This window comes from Pyxicephalus adspersus, chromosome 9 (assembly GCF_032062135.1).
Source record: "Pyxicephalus adspersus chromosome 9, UCB_Pads_2.0, whole genome shotgun sequence".
NCBI lineage: Eukaryota > Metazoa > Chordata > Amphibia > Anura > Pyxicephalidae > Pyxicephalus > Pyxicephalus adspersus.
The window spans coordinates 66,804,476-66,826,728 of record NC_092866.1 but is presented as its reverse complement, the minus strand read 5'-3'; the positions used below and the strand labels follow the sequence as shown (position 1 = coordinate 66,826,728).

The 22,253-nt window shown below is 37.5% G+C and overlaps 1 protein-coding gene across 2 annotated transcripts in view; it reads right to left on the bottom strand.

Annotated features, from left to right (window-relative positions):
• Positions 1–3,966: 3,966 nt before the first annotated feature.
• The window catches only part of KCNC1 (potassium voltage-gated channel subfamily C member 1), a 58,076-nt gene continuing 39,789 nt past the window's right edge, over positions 3,967–22,253 (bottom strand). The window contains exons 2-4 of one of the 2 annotated variants that reach the window (XM_072422387.1): positions 20,143–21,076; positions 6,681–6,869; positions 3,967–5,681 (exon numbers count right to left, since the gene is read on the bottom strand). In XM_072422387.1, the coding sequence (XP_072278488.1) occupies positions 5,632–5,681; positions 6,681–6,869; positions 20,143–21,076 (1,173 nt within the window). In that variant the 3' untranslated portion in view covers positions 3,967–5,631. The remainder of the gene's footprint in view (positions 5,682–6,680; positions 6,870–20,142; positions 21,077–22,253) is intronic. The other variant, XM_072422388.1, reaches the window with a different exon arrangement.

Genomic DNA, 22,253 nt, shown 5'->3' with positions numbered 1-22,253 from the left:
CTCAGCAGTATTCCATTGATGAAGTTGGGTTTACATTACGATGGGTAGAATGTCTTCTCCTTTTAACCTTTCTGAATGTCAGGCAGCCAGAATATCACATTGCAGCCAATGTTGAGGATTATGGGGAAGAATGTGCACCACAGCTCTCTGGAGATCAGCCTCTTGCTGGCTCAATGAATTTCAATATGACTTGTTAATAAATGTCAAGACAAAACTATTTTAAAAACTGTAGAGTGGCACAGTGAAGCACTCCAAGACTTTGAACTGATTTAGAAAAATAAACAAACAAACAAAAAACAAATTGGAAAAAGCCCTTCTTCTCAGTCATAGAAATCAATTTTGACCAGAAAGACTCTTTCCTGGTTGTCAACCTTCTACAAAATATTTTATGTTTTGATAGGGAAATTTAATATAAATGTAAACACTCATAAATGCAAAGAGGGTTTCAAATGCCAAAAGATGTAGAATGAGTTACAGAACGGCATATTGCAAATGGCACATTACACATGCAGCATGGCATGGCAAGTACATGGAACTAAACTTAATGCAGGTACATCTGCAGGTGGCACAATGATTTTTATTTATGACACAGTACGTCATAAATCTGCCAAGGTATACCATTTACATGACACAGTAGTTCTAAAAAATGGCCCAGAATTTCATATACATGGCATGTTACTGACTCAGGAGGCAGAGTGTATCATGTACATACCATGATGCATAATACAGGTGTCATGTTTTTGCAATTCTGCATATTACATGCATAGCATGTTAAAGATGCCCAGGGCACAAAATATCATGCACATGGCACAGTGCTTGATACAAGTGGCAAGGTATATCATGTAAATGATGCAGTACATAATGCAGGTGACACATTAAATTATGAACATGGCTTGATTCACCTGGCACATGATATAATTTATATTGCATTATACTGAAAGCAGATAGCACAATATATTATGTTTATGACATGCTACTGTGTAAAGGCAGCACAATTTCTTTTCGTGCATTGTGTCTTGCAAGTTGAAGAGCTTAACATATGGCTAACATGGTACAGTATATCATTTGGGTGGTAAAGGTTGTAGTTGTGATGGCACTGTCTACTATGTGGGTGGCACAGCATGTCATTTACACTGGATTTATGAACTGGATATATCAAGTGAATGACACAGTAAAAAAAATTGCTGTACTCAGTATATGAAATATTCTATGGTGGTTCAACAGTCCAATTAGTGTCTTTTGCTCCATTCATAACCACTGATTGGACTTCCTGATCAGGTGTGGTACCTTGTCTAGGGCTGTTTATTTATGGGGTGAATTATCTTGATGCATTGACTGTCTAGTAATCTTGCCATACTGAATATTTTGGTGAAATTGAATGTTTTATTATGAATACATATATCTGTATGTGTTATATTTATAATAGGTCATCTCATTTGCCTGAAAGAAAAACAGGCTAGACATTTGAAACATCTCAAATAGAATAAATTATACAGCAGTTATTAATTGACCATCATTTGACTAATGGGTATAGTCTCTCTTAACTAACTGTTTCTGCTGGTATGAGAAACCGAATAATTAAGGAGATACCATTGATTGTATGGACATATTTTGTTTCTTTTATATATGGAATGAACAAACCTTTTGATATTATATTTTATATTTTGATCATTCAATAATGGTACATTTATTAGATATTCATAATCTTACTGGGATAAAGCATTTACCGTTTAGGATTCATTGAGATTTTTTGTATTATACCTGTTGATCCTTCCAGAAATGCAGTATATTTGTCACTTCATGTGATATAAACTAAAAGAATCTCATTAATTTAAGAGGAGGAAGACATTGTTAAAGTCCAGCCTGACTGACAACTATGTATCATTCACAGATACATTGGATGTGTAAGCATTTTCACTCTAGAAGAAGAAGTGTGTTATTCACAGGCTTAACAGGTTAAAATAAAAGAAAAATGCTCAAGAATAAAAATTAAGACACCACATCTAAGGAAAACTGTAACAAGAAATCAGTAATATATTCCCAAATTTACCATTAGATTTACTTGACCTCCAGATATTGTTTGTTTCAGAATTGTGCCTTAGTAATGAAATATAAATACTAATAGACTTTCTCCTGCATTGTTACATTATAATAATCTGCTATGTAAATTGGAGAAGGTTTAGTTTATGCGTGTGTCAGAGTGTGAAATTCAACCAGTATGAGTGGATTGGGAAATTGTTTGCTTGATTGCAGAATTTCCATCTTTATTAGAAAACCTTACCCCAAATCTTAAGGCTCTGCTTCATCACTTTGCACCTTGGAAAAAGAATCTTGGTTAAAAATAATGTTTAAATTCAGTACAAAGGTATTCCAGGGATGAAGATAGACTTTAAAGCTGGACGGTTTCACTTTTGCATTAACATCAGTTTTATTAAAGGCCATGGACTAGACCATGGAAGCTTTTGCTTCTTACAAAAACCAAAATGGATATTTTCTAAGCTGACACCAATTGTAGTTTCAGGATACAGGAGGGAAGGAATATTGTTTCTATGGTAGAACTTAAAAGGAAATTTCATGTTTTTAGGCTTCTGGTTAGGTCTTAGCCTTCTGTTAGTGGTACACACCAAAATGATAGAAACAAAGAACAGGCAAAACACAAACTTCACTGATACAAAGCCATAAAAATAGCCGCCCAACCCTGCTTTCATAGAAGTTCCAAAGGTGGCTGTAAATTTAGAATATATCCGAACTATAAACCATAGGCTCAGGTTGTACAGTGGGATAAATGGCTCTATATTAGGATGTATCCGGTCTATAAACCAGCGGCTCAGGTTGTACAGTGGGATAAATGGCTCTATATTAGGATGTATAAGGTCTATAAACCGGCGGCTCTGGGTGTACATAGTTATATAGTGGGTTAGGTTGAAAAAAGACAATAATCCAAGTTCACCCACTATGGAAATAAACATATCCCAGATATAAAACCCTATAAGACATAGTTGGTCCAGAGGAAGGCAAAAAAACCCCGGGTACAATTTGTTTCAACAGGGAATAATTCCTTCCTGATTCCATGAGGCAATCGGATGTTCCCTGGATCAGCAGTCACTGTTTTTTTTACAATAAAGCCTTAATCCCCAGTTATATTCTGTGCTTCTAGAAATCATCCAGCTTTTTCTTAAAGCAATCTATAGAACTTGCTGAAATTGCCGATTCCACATTTTCACAGACCTTACAGAGAAGAATCCCTTCCTTATCCGGAGCTTAAACTTCTTTTCCTCCAGACACAAAGAGCGCCCCCTTGTGCTTTGTAATGATCTCAAAGTGAATAATTGGGAAGAGAGTTCTCTATATGGACCATTTATTTATTTATACAGGGTGATCATATCCCCCCTTATACGTCTCTTCTCAAGGGAGAATAGATTCAGTTCAGCTAATCTCTCCTCATAGCGGAGCTCCTCCATTCCTTTTATTAGTTTAGTTGTCCTTCTCTGCACTCTCTCCAATCCCACAATGTGCTTTTTGTGAACTGGTGCCCAAAACTGGACTGCATAAGCCAGCTGCTCCAGGTGTACAGTGGGATAAATGGCTCTATATTTAGGATGTTAATGGTTTGTGCTACTCAATGTATGCTTTTTTAATAAAAATATATTATTTACATTTTTTTATAGAACCAGTTACTTAATAATGTTTTGATTTTTCAAAGAGATAATGTTGAAATTGTGAAATTGTGAGAATCTTACCTGTGCACAGAAGAGCAGTAATACCATTATTGATATGTAAAGATAATACCTGGGGCTGAGTACATTCTCCAGATGACGATTTTCAGTGTGCTTATTCTTAGTTTGTCCTGGTAACACAAATTCTGAAATTTCTACAAAATTCGTTACAGAAGATATTTTGAGTCATTTGAACATTCTGTGTTCTACAAGCATTCCTATAACATTGTTTTATAAAGCAGGCAGAAAAACCATAATAGAAAATTTATTTCATGCACGATTGTTTTTGCATAACATTGCACATGCATCTTTGCGTCAGGCGTATGAAATTGCATACAATGCGGTTCTTTGTTCTCATTTTGACAGAAATGTTTCCTGATTTTATGTATAAAGTCCCAGCATTAAATTCACACATTTTGTTGTTTTTATATCCATATAGATTATTTAATAACAACAATCTTTTGAGGGATATTCATGTTGAACTTTACATTGATAAGTACAATAGAACCTCAGATGGACAGTCAGTAGAAGCCAGGTGTTGTCAAGTCAGATGCTGGTTCCTTGTTCACGAGCATGCCAATGGAAACAGCAAGCTAAAGGTCCTTTTCTTTTGATTCATGATGTACAATATGTAGACCTGGTCAATGTGACCAATGCCAGTTGGAGTGCAAGCTTTAGTCCATGTACAAAAAAGCAATAACCCGGAGCAATTCATTTTACAGTTTAAAATGTTTACATTTTGCTACATAATGTATGTAAAAGTAAAGAGCTCTAAAAGAAAATAGATGTATTTCTTTTTTGACTTTTGAACAGAATTTAGCAATTCTATTTTACTTATTTTAGCTTTTTTACATCATGCAATTCATGCTAAATAAATAAGAGATTCTTCTACAGTTTTACATTTAGCCGTAGAAAAAGCCTGCACCAATCTCTGTTTACATCACCCGACACCTCAAGGAAGAGTCCTTTATTAACCTGCTTGGCGTAGTTATGTTTGTCCTTATGCGAGGCTGGGTCCGGGTGAATGTAACGTCTCCAGCACATCCTCTCAGGGCATCATGGCTGCCTCTGTTTGCATATTTAGCAATGACAAGATGCTCTTTGCAAAAACATGCCTGTAAAGAATACAATCAATACTTAACACGCTTCCACCTTCTTTTTACTCAAGCTTGATGAGAGTTGATAAATAGAGAAGAAAGAAAGGAGAGCCACATGCAGAGACAGCCATATCTTCTCCAAAGGAGCCAAGTTAATATTTCCATGCAGTCAGCAGAACCTCATTGCACCTTTATATTGCTTTCTACTTTAACAGGTGCTCATGCATCATTTCATCCTACTGTGCTTGGGCAGACTCTCGCAGGGTTCCTATGGCTCAAAGAATATCCTGAGAAATAATGCTTCTTCAATTGTATCCAATATGTAAAGCAGCCAGTCAAATCCAATGTTAGCCAAAAGAAATGTATCATACTAGCAAGACACTATTGTGTTTGGTGCATTGACCCTTTTTCATATATACTCATGCAGCATATGGCCCACCAGAAAAATGTAATGCCCGCATCTGGTCATTTTTCACTATTAGATATTTTGTTAGTGGTAACAGTAGCACCATGCTCAAAAAGATGCTACTGTAACGTACTGGAGAATATGAACTTAAGAATGATTAAAAAGCTTTTTTTAGACCATTCTTTGATACTGATCCATGCTACAAATGGATGGAATAGAGAAGAGAAAGAAGGCGAGGTGCAGGATGCAGACACCGAAGAGCTCTCTATTACATTCCCAGTTTTTTAGCTATGACATTTTTAGAACCTTCATTGGGAAGATGGAATGCAAAGTACAGCAGTGGATCAAAAAGTTGGATGGACTAAGAATGAAGTCAACAGTGTAGCCATTTCAGCGGAATTCCCATGCAGTGTTACATGCTGAGAGTCGTATCACTTGGCAACAATATCCAGCGGAGCCAAACTATGGAGAGATTACAAGATGAAAATCACAGAGGATATTTATTGTGGCACACAGAACATATTTTTGCTATTCTTTAATATAGACACTGAGAATCCCACATAATAATGGACATGTTGGACTCCTCTTTAGTATCCACTGCACTCCCTCTCTCTCTACATCACATCAGCCTATTGTCTGTAACATTGAACATTATATTTTCTCTTGATATCTGCTTTGAGTATTCAAATTTTAAATTACATTACCAGATATTCTATGCAAGCAATACCAGGACATTGCATGGGCAACTGTTGAAAGGCAGCTGCAATCTTAGGCTCCACATGCAGTGGTCTACCTGCCTGAGGTCCTTGTGTTGCCATAGTGATACCACCCACTTGCTTGCAGCTACAGCATGCAGTTTTTTTCTTGCGGACACATGCAAAGGGCACAAATTGGCAGACAATGGAGTCAGATTATGATAACAATAACAATGTTTTTAACACACGTCTAGTGGGTTAACAAGTGCTGACAAACATTATCCCAAAAAGACTGTGATTTCACTGATTACACTGACCTTGTTTCTTCAAATATATTAAGGTGAACAATAAGTGTGTGGTATGTCCTATGTGTAATGTAGTAAACTGTGCTGTTTTTTCAGCAAATATATACATAGTTTTTTTTTAATTTCCTTTCTTATCTCCAGTTGGATCGCGTATATGTGTGTGATTGCCTGCTCTGTGCATGTAGATAAGTCAAGCAGTTTGCTAGTTTGTTTGGAGGAGGCTGAATCTCCATGGAGTAAGGATATCAATATAACAGTCTTAGGTCTAATTCCATAGCACACATGGTGCCCCAGGCACATGTGTAATAGCGTATATTTTATCTATATAGGGATGCAGCGGTGGCTATCTGGCCTGTCTAGTGGAAGACATCATGGCATCATGTCATGTGAAAATACAGTGTTCTTTTTATTCTAATTGACACAATGAAGTTTGAATTGGGCTTTTATCTTTTTCTACCTACCCTTTCTCACTCCTCCATCAGGCGGACTTGGATATTCCTCAGGTGAAAGGAGAAAGTAGGGTCCGCCTTTCTCCCGAGTGCTAGACTGGGTGAAGGACAGACCCTCATCGGGCGTTATAGTCTGGTCTATGTGTGGGCAGTCTTCGTTTGCCAATGCAGCCTTGGCCACCTCTCCATTCAGTTTGGAATCTTCAAACATATAATAAGAAGGCTATTGGAAACACTGTTTATTACAGTACAGAAATTAGGATTTGGCACTGACTCATTCACACTCCAGAAACCCCATAATGCACTGCCAGACCATGGCCTACTTTCTGCTGACCAGACTGCTGATGTATTTAACACTGAAGGCTACCCTGCCAAACTTTTATCACTTTACAAAGAGTTGATTTTTCTTTCACACAATCTGAATTTCTAACTTTCAAAATACAGCAGCAGAAAGTAAGCCAATGTCTGCTACAAAGAAGATCACACTCAGGCATATCCACAACTAATATTTTAAAAAGCCAGATAACTGCAGAGAATGTGACAAAAAGCATGATCCTATTTTTTGTCAGATAAAGCCAAAAAGAAGCTGTACATCAACCTCTGAGTATATTGGTGTTTCTAAATATAAAAATTATGAAATGTAGACTATACATTATTGTTACTTATAGTAAAGAGATTTCTACCTGAAACAAAAGTCCCATTAACTGCCATATCCCACCAATTTCACCCTCTTCAATCAGTCCCTCTTATATCTGCCTCATCGCACTTACAGACTTCTCATGTCTTCCTCAGTGTATCTCCCATATCTGCCTCCTTGCAAGTCCTTGTCACATTAACCTCATCTCACCTCACACTTCTACCCCATCATGCAGTCCATTCCATACCATGCACATTGAAAAGTCCCTCATAGCCTAATCATTCAGTCACTCTGAAGTCAGCCTTATCACAAGTTCTTCCCACATCTGCCTCATCACACAGGCCCACCATCATCTGCTAATGGCACAGTCCTTCCCATGTCAGCCCTATCTTCCATTACCTTCCATGTCAGCCTAATAGCGCAGTCCTTACTATATAAAAATTATTGCACATTCCTTTCTATGTATGTCGCAATTCATAGTCCTGTCCTCATTTTAGCTCCTCCAACGTCAGCCTCATTGTACAGTCCCTTTCACATCTGCCTCTTCGTGCACTGGCTTCCATGTAAGCCTCTTCACACAGTTCCTACCATGTCACCCTCATTGGGAATCCCTCCCATGTCTGCCCTATCATGCAGTCCCACCAATGTTTGCCTTATCATTTAGATCCATTGACCTTACCCACCCACATCAACCTCATCATGCAGTCCCTTCCATGTCAAACTCCTCACACAGTTCTTCCCATTCTGCTTCATCACACAATCCCCCCCACGTTAAAATTACAACACATTACTTCATGTTCCGCAGCATCATGTAGTTCTTTTTATGTTAACCTCATTACACAGTCCCTTCCACACCTGCCTCATCGTGCACTCTTTTCCATATCCTTCCATGTCTACCTCATTGGGAGTCCCTTCCATGTCTGCCTTATCACAGAGTGCCTCTCATGTCTTTTCTATTATCTGATATATATATGGAACACTCTGCACTCAATACCCTGTGACATAATCAGAGGACACTGCATTCTATTCCCTGATTTATATTAGGATCATGTTGCGTTCTGGTCCCCCATAAATAATCAGATCACACTACATTCTGTTCCCTGATATATAATCAGAGCACACTCTCCGTTCTCTAATATTTGATTAAAGATAGCACGGCCCATTTTGTACTTATGGCTGCTACTAGACCACACTGCACTCATTCCACTGACATATTACCATATCACACTGCACTCTCTAACATTTTACCATATCATAGTATGGAAAGCATGTCCAAGCAGGTAAACATCCCTATGGGAAAGAATTCTACATTCTATTCTTATTTAATAGGGCTGAAGTCATGTCTTTCAAAATGGTGTCAACTAAAATTGCCACTGAAATTTCCACCATTTAGTCTATGATTTGGCTTCTTACCCATAGAACTGCACTCTAATTCATTAAATGCGTTCCCATTTCAGAAAAAAGTGGGGGCATGGCGTTCCCACCTGTGCCTGCCCCACTACACCCCTGGTTACACCTGACAGTGCAACGTTTACTCACTAATATATAACCTAGGGACATGTCAGTCCATACTATACCCAATTATTAATCACATTTGTAGCTTTGCAGGCTCACACACCATGCTAACATCACAATCTATATACCTGTCATTCTTACTTGTCTACTACTTTACTGCAGGACAACAATGCACGTTAATCATTCACTGATAATTATATACAGTATCCACAATCTGCATTGTGGATTGGTTGAAAAGGACCCATCCTGGTTTTACAAACCAAAAGTGAAAGACACTGCATCACCTTTGGTATATACAGTATTTATTGTAAGCTGGTTCTTTGTAGTTACTCCTAAAAAAAGAGAGCACGGCCCAGGCAAAAAGGGAGTCGGTAGGAGTATCAGTAATGTAGAAGTAAGGAAATGTATTTGTAAATCCATGAAACTTTTTTACAATTAGCTATCTTTTAAATGGGGGTCCTGCCAGTTATTATTAAGTTGAGATGTAACCATTACAGAACGAGCAAGGTTGAGAATATTGAAGACTTAATGTTGTAGAAGTCTAGGAAGACAATACGTGCAGCTAAAGAGAACAGAGGGCATGACGACTGGCAGGAAGAAGGAGAAGAGTTCAAGTAAGATTGGAGGCAGTATGTGATGAAAAAAGTACAGAGGAATTTACACCGACAGTAAGGATTTACGTTCATCTAAGTAAATTTAGTCTGTTCACTTACAGGTTGAGAAACACTGGATTAGTGAATTTGGTTATATTCACTTTGCAAAGATCACCAAATTACATGCAAATAAACCTAAAAAGGCTTTATGTACAAAGATGTAAAGAGGGTATCAAAGTGGCAGTATGTACAGCAGAGGTCTGTGAAGGATATGACAGTGTAAAGTATATACTGGAGGCCAATGTTGCAGGTATGACAGCTGTCAATATATACAGGAGTTCAGTACAGATCATGAAGGCAGCAGGCAGTATGTACAGGAGAGGTGTATGGAGGATATGACAGGGGGCAGTATGTACAGGAGAGGTGTATGGAGGCTATGACAGGGGGCAGTATGTACAGGAGAGGTGTATGGAGGGGCAGTATGTACAGGAGAGGTGTATGGAGGATATGACAGGGGGCAGTATGTACAGGAGAGGAGTATGGAGGGTATGACATGGGGCAGTATGTACAGCAAAGGAATGTGGAGGGCATGACAGTGGGCATTATGTACAAGAAAGAGATGTGGGATGAGAGTAGGCATTGTGTGTAGGAGAGGAATGTGAAGGGTATGATAGCAGGTAGAATGTACAGTAAAGGCGTATGAAGGTAAACAGCACATACTGTGTGTGAAACGTAGGTCTAAAAAAGTAGGGAAGCAAGCAGTATGATGAACTGCAGAAGAGAAGAGAACTGTACGGGATTGATAGTGAACAGTACTTGCTACTGAGGAGCATTGATACAGCAGACAATATGTACAGATGTACAGGTTCTGAAATGTTGAGCAGTAGAGGACTGATATGCTGGTTAGGATTGCAGAGGTTATGATACTGGTGTATGTATGTATGATGTATGCACAGGAAATATTTGCTAAAGGGTATGGTTTTGGGTATTGGGGTTAGCTCTAATCCTAACCTTATGCAGAAAAAAAATAGTAGTGGATGTGGGGGTGTGGTGGAGGGCTGAAAACATATTGTGGATTAGGAGGGATGCCAGGACAATAGCGTGGAAAACAGGGAGAGAGTTGTTATAATACATATAGTTAGTGAAAGGGACGAGCTGACAGAGAATGATTTGTGAGCAGATGGTTTGGGTTGCAAATTTACATGTGAGTTCCACATGACACTAGTGAACATACAGGAAACAGTGTGAGATGATTAGCTTTTACTTGATAACATTAAAATAATAATTGCTAAAATTGTTAGATGGGGGGGGTCTATAAATGTCACATCCCAGATATGGTCAATGAAACATCAGAAAGGAAAAACCCATATGGTCCAAAACTGTACTGTGATGTGGCTTAAATAAAAAGAAAAATAGCAAGGGATTATTATTATTGTTTTGATGTAGCAATTAAAACCACTGAATCATTAATGACAGAAAAAATTACATAAATTATAGTACATATAGTAATGTAATAACACAAAAATTGGTTAGGCACATCAAAGCTTAATAAGGATACAAGATATGCTTTCCAACCCCTAAATATATTAAGGTCTCAATAGTCTTCAAGCCTTGTATATTTCTTTTAAGCCTACATACGCTGCCAAATAAACCGAACAAATAATCAGATTTCTTAGTTCTGTAAAGCCTTGTTGACTGTTTCTTCAAAGGGAGAAATGTGTTTTAGGTCTGTAGGTGTACACAAAAATAAATATTTTGGTAGCCTAATGTATGAGGATAAATATACAAACATATAAGTATAAAATGGACCGTATAAAGTCACACAAATCATAAAAAACAAAAATCACCTACATTACCTGAGGTAAAAAGTGTCTAAAAGGGTCATACCTCAGGGAAAGGCTGTTTAAACTCAAAACATTTCCATATTGAGGACATTGCTTAAAGAAAAGTAGGCTGCAGAATCTCCTTAGTGTTAGAGGGCAATAACTATGTAGTTGTAATGTAAAGAAAACCCATAATGAAATATAATAAAATGAAAATATACAAGCAATGTGGATTAAGTGCCAATAAAGTTTAATGTAGACTTGAAATAAATATACAAGGCTTATAGTCTATTGGGACCCCAATGTATTTAGGGGCTATAAAGCATTTCTTGTATGCGTATAAGCTTTGATATGTGTCTAACCATAATATTTTGTGTTAACACACTGATATATCATTTTATGTAATGTATTCTGTCAATAAAGATTCATGGTTTTTAACTGCCACATCAAAACAATATTAACAATTCCTAGACAATATGTTTAAGTTAATACCAATTCCCATTTTGGACCATATGGGTCTTTTTTTCTGCTGTTTCATAAATACAATTTACCAAAACTTCCACATTTATAAAACAAGGTAAAACTTGATAAAAAATAATATTAAGATGTAGCATGGTAGAGGCATAGGGTTTATGCTGGAGGTACTGGGTCGGTATTTTAGGTGGGGGCAAGGAAACATGGAGATTCCATAAAAGTAAAGACACACCAGTCCCCATTGGAGCTAGAAGTAAAACAGGTAAACATGTAGTTTACATGCTCCCAGACCTAATCAAGCATTTGACATTTGAGGTGTGCATGTAGCCCTATTGCAAGGAGTTTTTTTTAATTCCCTGAGTCGGGCTTTAAGCTGTTAAATTTGTGCTTAGTGGTGTAGATGATGTAGACATTGTGGGAAAAGTTAAAATATATATTGTAATAGCCTATTGCAATACAGTGGCATGTCCATCTGTACTAATAAAAATGGTTTTCACATTCACATAAAAGCCCTCCAGGGTAGGCATTGGTTATCCAGCCTTGCAATCTATGGAGAGATCTTTACCTGATCCAGCTTTTGTATCCTTTTTTGGATTTCTACAGATGAAAGAAACTGTATTATATACTGTATTATAAACTTTAACACAGATGAGTCATCTGTGAGCCAATAATCTCTGCAAGTCGCCTATTGCCATGGTGAGAGGTTTAACCACCTCAACTGGTGAACATGGAACTAGTTCAGTTGTTAAAATGACATTTGCTTCTGACCCTCAATGACTGCAATGACTTCCTTCCTAAACATTGGTCATAGGGACAGATTCCTTCTTTTTACTGACTGCACTCATTTACTACCTGATTTCTCCACATTTGCAGCCTTGTTGTTGTGGCAACAGACTATAATTCACTTCTGCTCCAATGACAAGTTCATGTACATATACCCATGATTTTTGCTGAATTTGACTTGTAAAAGTAGTCTGTGAGAAAGAAGGAAGAATAGAAATGGAATACTGGGCTAAGCTCTGGTGGAAGAAGCTCTCTAACACCATATTGTAATATTTGTGTACGATAAGATTGCTTTATCCTATACAAAGTTGGAAGTTTAGACATGTAGTAGACCTGAGTTAACATAAATTTTTTACAGTCATTTAGTTACACTTTTAGTCAGGTTAAAAAAAGACATAAGTCCATCAAATTCAACCACTAGGAAAATAAACATACAATAAACTTGCATATTCCAGATAGAACCATATATTGTATGCACAGTTAATACACAGGGAAAGACAAAAAAAACCTTATAAAACATGGTTAAATTTAATCCTTTAAGCTTTTAAAATATTTCTAGTTAGTTACTATTAGTTACTATTTGTACTTAACTCCTCTGTGTAAAGTCAACATCACCTAATGTAGGGGGTGGGGAGGCTTATTACTACATGGAATCCTGGGGTTGTCAGAATGTGTTTCCTAAAGGTGAATTCTGATTAGGATCTGATTGCTTTATTTCCCAAAGTCCCAAATAAAATATCAAACATTAGAGAAATAGCTTTTTATCTAGGTTTCTGGGTCAGTTTGGTGGGTAATGAACACAAAAAATAAAATGAAGATGTGAACCCTGGTGCTACCATCAACTCTAGTTTGATAATAAAGGGTGGACCTTAAGCCAAACCATGAGCAAGAGTTAGGGAGCAGAATATATTAAGAGCTAAATCTATCTCCATAACAGAACGTGCAACACCATACCTGCAAGAGAAGCATGTATGCTTGGTTGCATCCCGTTTTAGTGCATGATGTAATTGGGTAATAAGTATAGAAATATATTGTTTAAAGACAAAACATCATCCTAGAATATCAACTGACATGGAGAGAGTGAGGCTAAGCAGTGCGTTAGGTTAGGCAATTGGCATCTAAGATGGATTTTATTCCTGGCACAAAAGGTACAGCTTCAAATACAATCATATAATATGATGGATAAAAGAAGTCCAATCACATCTGAGGTCCTTTTGTACTTTATTTGACCGCAGAGTCAGAGGGGAATTTAACAAATTTAAGACCTGCCATAACTTTCCACACCAGCCTATATCCCCAATGATACAAGAGGATGGTTCACAGTACAATGACTGATTGTACATCATTTAGGATGTTTATTCGCTGTTCCCAGGTAAGTTTTAAAGGGATATTAATACAGCATTCTAATTTACAGGCTCAGTGTTATAGCACCAACCATTTGAAATCTAGCAGACACTTGATGCTTCAATAAGCTCAGTGTAGCTTTTTTTGCCATTTTACAAGGGCAGTGGTTTTGAAACTATAAGATATTTTCTTATTTACAAACTCAACACAGTTTCTTGGTGCACATTTGATTAAAATGTTAAAACTGTATTGATTTGTGTGCTCTAAAAACACGTACCTTTTACTAACATTTTTGCAACTCTTATGCAACAATACAAACTTGGGACTAACATCAATTTTAGCATGAAAGTAAAAAAAAAATCCAACAGCTAAAGAGTTAAGAAATAAAAGTAAAGATGAGAAAGAAATGATAGGGACAGGGTTGGGAGACTAAGGCTCTTTTGCCACATGCTTTGTGTGTCTGTGCTTTTAAATCAACTAAGTTTTGTTTTTTTTCCTGGCTGCTACAGATGACATACAATATTTTTATTCTTAATTTGCTGTTGCTGGCCAAAATGCACCTTACTGTATTTTGTTTCCTATTCTACGGGTATATATGTCTCCATGTTGGTAATTTTCATATTTGTCACTACAGATTACTCTACTAATATCTTTGTAAAGCAATAACATAAACAATAATTCTATTCCCTACACTTTCAAGAAAATGTAAATATCAGGAAAGCATTTTTTTAATGCTTTTTTTAACCGATGCATGGCTTAATTTACCTGCCTGCATACAAGGACATACTTTCCTTGGCTGACTGCTGTATTGTATTGAATTTTCTGTAGCCATACTTCATATTATTCATATTTATTTATAAAACAGGGAATCCGACATTCCCTCAAACATTCCCTGGTAAGAATCATTTACTGCTATTGGAACACATGGACTTGGAAGATTTCCATAAGGGAATGTTTGTTGTCTTTATATGTCGTTCTGCAATGTTTAAATTTAGCTTCAACTTCTCTACTACTACTTCTAATGTTCTATTATCCTGTTGTGTTTTTGTCCCTGTACTAATTAAAGCTTTCTATTCCACTATGCATAATATTCTTCTCTAAAGGAATTAAAAAAGTTTAAAAGCACAGTAGTCTGCTGCTATTAAAACAATAATTAAAATGTTCTATTGTGTTGTTTGGCAGGAAGCACCCAGTGTTCTTTAATGTGTAACATAAATAATTTTATTCTCTTCCACGTGTATTAATAATAAATTTGTTGTGGTGTTTGGCTCTGAAAGTCATGCAATCACCCTTTTAGTACAAATATACATTGTATGTCTTCTGTGGAAGCTGATTTAGGTACACAAGCTGGAAAGATATTCAGCCAAACCCCAGGCAAATACATTGATAGTAGTAAAGATCCAGTTACCCTCCAATGATGTCTATTGAATGTAAAAGCTTTATTATTCCAGACATTACAATGAAAGCCTAACTGGACCTCTTACCCTCTGATAAATCTCCCCCGAATCCTCTATAACTAGACTATTGGGAGAAATTCATCAGCAAACAAAATCCATGCAGGGCTCTTTAGCTTATGGAGAGGCAAGTGTTTTACACAGATTCAGTTCTTTCAGGGTTATTTTTTAGTTCCCTTTAGTTTTAGTTCTTACAAATTTGTGCCCCTTCCCAACTGCAAATGTATACTCCCCCGTCCTGCTTTGTTAATGTAAGACCACAAAAGCCAGTCTGTATACCTTGTCTGCCAGTGCAAGTTAACCCCTAACCCCATCGCTGCACAGAAGGGGAATCCCTTGTATCTTACAGATTTGATCCAAATTTGAAGAAAGAAAATGTAGAAAATACAGAATTATTCCCTGCAAATCGAAAGGTCAAATTTACCTCTTTTTTTGTTACACCTGGCAAACTTTTTATAAATATACCCCTTAGAAACACAATGTGATAAAGAAAAAAAACAGGGAGTCGGTTTAGTATTATGACACTGGATTGGCCCACAGTTTCTACTTCTATTGATATTACTATTACATCCTGTGCTTCTATTGATGATTAGGAAGGATGATTGGAAAAGGCAGAGTACTGGAACGTAATGATATACATTAACATGTTACCCCCTCTTTCAATATTCTCCATGAATCCATTGAGCAGGCCTAAATAATTTACCATTTTTCAACCAAGTATCTATTGATAAACATCCTAAATATGAGTATGGGCGGTGGCATTCTCGACCTACATACAAAACACAACAGCCAGGTCCTACAGAAAATACACACCTAGGACCTCCCTCTCTCTTTTATTAGTCCCTATCCAAAATCCCAGCATAAATCCACATCAGCTGCTGGTATTGTAATGGTGGCTTCCTATCACTATCACTATATAAAGTGAATGTTGTAATTTGTGAGTTATTATCCTGTGTACATCAACAGTCACTCATTTTCTTCTACTTTGCCTGGGATACACCATACAACCTGCTCACTAATCACACCATACAACCTGCTCACTAATCTTATACACACCATACAACCTGCTCACTAATCTTATACACACCATACAACCTGCTCACTAATCTTATACACACCATACAACCTGCTCACTACATACAACCTGCTCACTAGTCTTATACACACCATACAACCTGCTCACTAATCTTATACACATCATACAACCTGCTCACTAATCTTATACACACATACAACCTGCTCACTAATCTTATACACACCATACAACCTGCTCACTAGTCTTATACACACCATACAACCTGCTCACTAATCTTATACACACCATACAACCTGCTCACTAATCTTATACACATCATACAACCTGCTCACTAATAATATACACACATACAACCTGCTCACTAATAATATACACACATACAACCTGCTCACTAATAATATACACACCATACAACCTGCCCACTAATCACACCATTCAACCTGCTCACTAATCTTATACACATCATACAACCTGCTCACTAATCTTATATACACACACCATACAACCTGCTCACTAATATTTTACACACCATACAACCTGCTCACTAATCTTATACACACCATACAACCTGCTCACTAATCTTATATACACACACCATACAACCTGCTCACTAATATTTTACACACCATACAACCTCCTCACTAATCTCATACACACCATACAACCTGCTCACTAATCCTATTCACACCATACAACCTGCTCACTAGTCTTATACACACCATACAACACACCACCATCTAGAAGAGAAGATCTTCTACCAATGGCCCCCTCTTCCAGGCTCTTTATTAGATCATTTTATGTGTTGGGAAGACAGTAATAGAATATCCCTTGTGATGGTTCCGTTTATAACATGATGAGCTACTAAGGATGCACAATGACAGAGGATTGTAGAATCCTGACCTGATAGATGTGAGAGATCTGATCTGGGGGTCCAGATGTAAAAGAAGAGGACCTTATGTATAGGGGGACAGGGGGATAGGTGGCAGGTTTGAAGGATTTTAATGTGATATAAAGAGGTGCTGGGCCTATGGATTATACCTAGAAGATTGTCAGTGATGGGCATGGTCACATAGAGAGGGTCCTGGTCCACCGATAGGTCTTTAGCTATGCCACTATTGCACACTTTTGATTGGAATTCATCTCACAGACCAGTTATCTATTGGAAGTTCTTAGCATGCTGTCTAGTTCTTTGACGGTCTGAGTGTACAAAACTCCCCAAGAGGGCTAAGCAACATGAGCAATCTCTTTTATCTATACTTGTAAATCCTAGATTCTTAGGAAATGCAGTTGTCTGGTGTATTTTAGGGTTGCAGTGCCTACAAAAGAGAAGATATTTTCATTTGGTAAAGCCCTAACCAAGCTTTATGTTTTATCATTTATCTTCTGGAAAATAAAGCTCATTGACTACTCTTTCCTTTCCTAGTTTTGGCTAAGATAACTGTTGCCAGGTTGTCAGTGGCCTGGCTATTGAAAATACATCCTATGGGTTGGGGGTGTCGTCATCATCATGGTATCCGTGGGTTTAACACTAATGCAGCCCACCAAGTAATGCTAAAACCAAAACCATTGTAAAGATTTAATTTAGTAGATTTCAGTTATGAAAAAAAAGCTCTAAATAGGCAGAAAGGTTGCAGAGGAAATAAATAATGTTCAAGCCACATGGACTCCTTTCCGCCCTGTAAACATGGTTTGCTGGTCCTTTGCCCTAAAAGGCATTTACTAAACATCATGTCATATCACATTTCAGGAACATTCACTGTGACGTTATCCTTTAACCTCTAAATATAATGAAAATGACAAAATGTGAATAACTGAAGTGATCACAACAGGCATTCATGTTGGTCCTGCTGCTGGATTACCAACATTGATGAATAGGTGTGAAGGGGTCCCACATGTATTATTGTTCTCCTTACCTTTATGTTTATGTCTGTTATAAAAAACTAAGAATATAAAAAGTCATTTTAGATCTTGTGGTCCACTAGAAACCCTTTAGAAGAGCATGACTAAATAATGATTGGGCACTGGGCACTCCCTCCTGAGTTAGTGGGGAGTAACCCTCCATTGTTACAGTTAGCCACCACACTATGTATATTAAGTGCACTCTCACCAGGTAAAACTCACTGGGCTCCTCTACAAGGTATGCTGCAGTGGCCACCCCTACAAACTACTCCAGTTTGATAAAGTGCAGTGGTAACTCCCATCAAGTGTAATTCAGCAGGCACACTTACTTGGTAGTAGTGTAGTGGGCACCCCTACTTTGTATGATGTAGTAATTCACAGTAACTCACATATCCTGGTAAAAACATGCACTAAACCTTCATTTACCATAATGATATATTTCATGTGGTTATTGAATATCTAAGGTTAATTATGATGTTTTTTTCTGCCTAGCTATGTCCATGCTGCTGACAATCAATTTCTTCCATAGAGTAAAATGATTATATCACTATAAAAAGACAATCATAAGCACAGATCTTACAAAATGGAATGACGTGAACTGATGATATTCTGATATGGGAAAAGCAAAGTTTGACTAAACATTTCCAGAAGGGTGTGGGGATAGCGTCAGTGTGAGTAAAAACTCTGTGTCAGATATTGATCTCAATTAATATCCAATTTACAAATACTGCATTTGAAAATGTCCCCGACAGCGCCTGAGAAACATTAAGAGGAAACGTCTGGCTGGCTTTGTTATTCCCACATTATGGGTCAGCATGCATGACATGGAAACACAAAAGAGAGAACAACTGAATTACTGATTGCAATTTGTTGCCAAAAGGTTTAGATAATTATACAAGAAGAATTCTGCTGACTCCCTGTACATTCTTTGATTCTTAGAAAAAGCTCATTTGCTGGTGAACTACTATAGAGAATTTATTTTACATGAGTCTAAACTGTGTACATTTATATGTCTATATACACATACACAACTATACAGGCTACAACTGTCTGCATATCATGTGTCCTGACAGATGAGCCCCTGCAAGTCATGACTGTATTGGTTTCCATATGTTCTCAATAAATACCTAGGACAATATTCCACTGGTAGAGGTAGAGCATGGGGAAATGATCAGATCACAGCCCCACTGAAAATATCTCATAAAACTGAGATAACGGGAGAAATGGCCACTAGCCATGACACACACTACATGCTCATTAATACTGGCTGTTACTGGGCATATTGCTGGCATGGATCAGATTGTCACACAGGTACTGCTGCACCTTTATCACCTTTCTTTAAACACTAGGAAATAGATATTAGACACGTCCTGCTAACTAAAATCACAATTTCACCTTTGCCAGCACACTCTGGCGCTTGAAAAAATACTACTTATGCTCTGCACTACTGTATGAGGTGCCCTTACATGCTAAAGAGTAAAATTCCTAGACTACAGATAGATTTGGCTCCTAGTGAGACAATTGTTCTGTTTCAGTATATTAAATGATTACTGAATCATTTTCATATTTCTCTTCCCTTTGAAGACTGACCCAGCTTATTGTTGAGGAGGTAAATTCCTTTTCACAAGTTCCAGAGTCTCCTGTGCAGCATTTATCACTTTGTTTGCAGCAAACGGTTTTGTATATCCTTCCAGCTACAAAAAATAAGCATCACCTACCCTAAAACTTCTATTGACTCAGCGTACACGTCCCAGAAATCTTGTGTTCTGCCTCACACATAATCTGCAATGTGTGATATGGCACCATCAATGCATAAATGCCTCCTGCATTTTCTAAGTAAGAAGATCTGAATCTTAAATCACTAAAAAGAATAAATGATGATGATCAAATGGACATTCCTCTAAGCGGTTTCCTACCTGCTCTGTTCATTTCTAAAATTTCTTCCTGTGCGAGCGGGCAAGTGTCGCTCTGTGTACTGTGATGTGGCGAGTTTACAACTGATTTACAATAATTTGGGGATCCCAGTTGGGGTGGACGTGGTATATGCTTCTTTTTTTTCTTTGGTAGCTTCTGCTTAGCCATAGCTAAGGAATAATACATTCCAAAATTGTTCACAATGACAGGTACAGGCATTGCGATAGTCAGCACCCCAGCAAGAGCACATAGCGCTCCCACAAGCATGCCTGACCATGTCTGAGGATACATATCTCCGTAGCCAAGGGTGGTCATGGTGACGACAGCCCACCAGAAGCCAATGGGAATATTTTTGAAATGTGTGTGTTCGCTGGCACTAGGATCATTAGGATTAGCACCTATTCTCTCAGCATAATAGATCATTGTAGCAAAGATTAAAACTCCCAATGCCAGAAATATGATCAGCAGCAAGAACTCATTTGTGCTAGCACGGAGGGTATGTCCTAGGACCCTCAAGCCTACAAAATGCCTGGTTAGCTTGAAAATTCGAAGAATTCGCACAAATCGTACAACTCTTAAGAAGCCCAAGACATCCTTAGCAGCTTTGGAAGACAGGCCACTAAGTCCAACCTCCAGATAGAAAGGCAGAATGGCAACAAAGTCAATGATGTTTAAAGTATTTTTGATAAATTCCACCTTGTTTGGGCAGAAAGTAATCCTCATGAGAAACTCAAATGTAAACCAGACCACGCAGACCCCTTCGATGTAGGTCAGGAAGGCTTCAGTTTCTGATTCCCTGTAGTGTCGTTCCTGGGTCTCATTTCCTATTGTTTCTATCTCTGTTTTGTTCTTGATGGGGTTAAATCGCTCATGAGTCTCCAGGCAGAAGGTTGTGATTGATACCAGAATGAAGAAAAGCGAGGCAAATGCCACGTACTGGAAAGAGAAAGGAAAGAGAAATGTTAGCAAACCTTTCTCTAGGCATCTTGACATTTTTTCTTGGAACCTTTTTATGAAATGCTATTATTTGTAAATTCTAAAACTGTGTCTGCTAATTCAACAAGTGGAAAGTATTTAGTGGAATAAAGAGAAATAAGATACACCATTGCTGATTTAAATACCTCACAAACTTATGTGCATTTCTTACCCTCTAATATTTTTAATATATTCTGTTGAACCTCATGACTTTAGGGTCATTATGTTATGGCAAATTTTAAAGTCATCACTAGAGCAAAGAATGATGGGAAATCAGGGCAGGATAGGTACTGTCATCCTCACTGGACACTTACCTTGGTAAAAGTCCCACGCCACTGCTCTCTCTGTATATTGTTAGGCAGAAGATCACCCTGTTTAAAGTTTCTTCTAAAACACTGTTTTGCTTGTTAAGGATATTTTTATACTTTAATTTTCATGATTTTGGCACAGGTTTAAGTGAATGAAAGACTGGTTCCATTTAAACATTTACACTCTTAGTGGATATAAACTGCTGCCAACAATCACATGTACAATATCTCAGATATGTGTAGAGCGATAACACACCCCATGCATCCAATGTTATGTTGGCACTTTTCAGCACTTTGAGTAACAGACCTAGAAGGAGTCTGCAAATATGGATGCCTGACTTTTATCCCATTTTTTTAATCTTCTAGATTTTAGTCTTTGTTTTTAGATGAATGCTGAGGGCACAGTTTACATGCAGCAAACATTTCTCCCCAGACCTGATTATCTACAGTTGTCAGGAACCTTAAACCTGAAATGTGTTTAAAGGTCCTAGATTGTAAGCTCTTCTGGGAAGGGTCCTCTCCTCCTCCTGCGTCACTGTCTGTATCTGTCATTTGCAACCTCTATTTAATGGACAGCGCTGCATAATATAAATCCTGATTATTAATAAAAAAATAATAATAATAATAACAAGAAGAAGAAGGTCAACGCTTGCAGATGGGTGATTTACAAAATACCAGCAGAGGTTTATAGTGTTCTGCAGCCTAAAGGTATTCACAGATCATAGTACAACACTCCCCCATTGTACAGTACATCAGCCAACACATTACTGCTTTTATATGACATAAAAGAATGTTTTACATATTATGATTGAAAGTTTAAAGCAAACTTT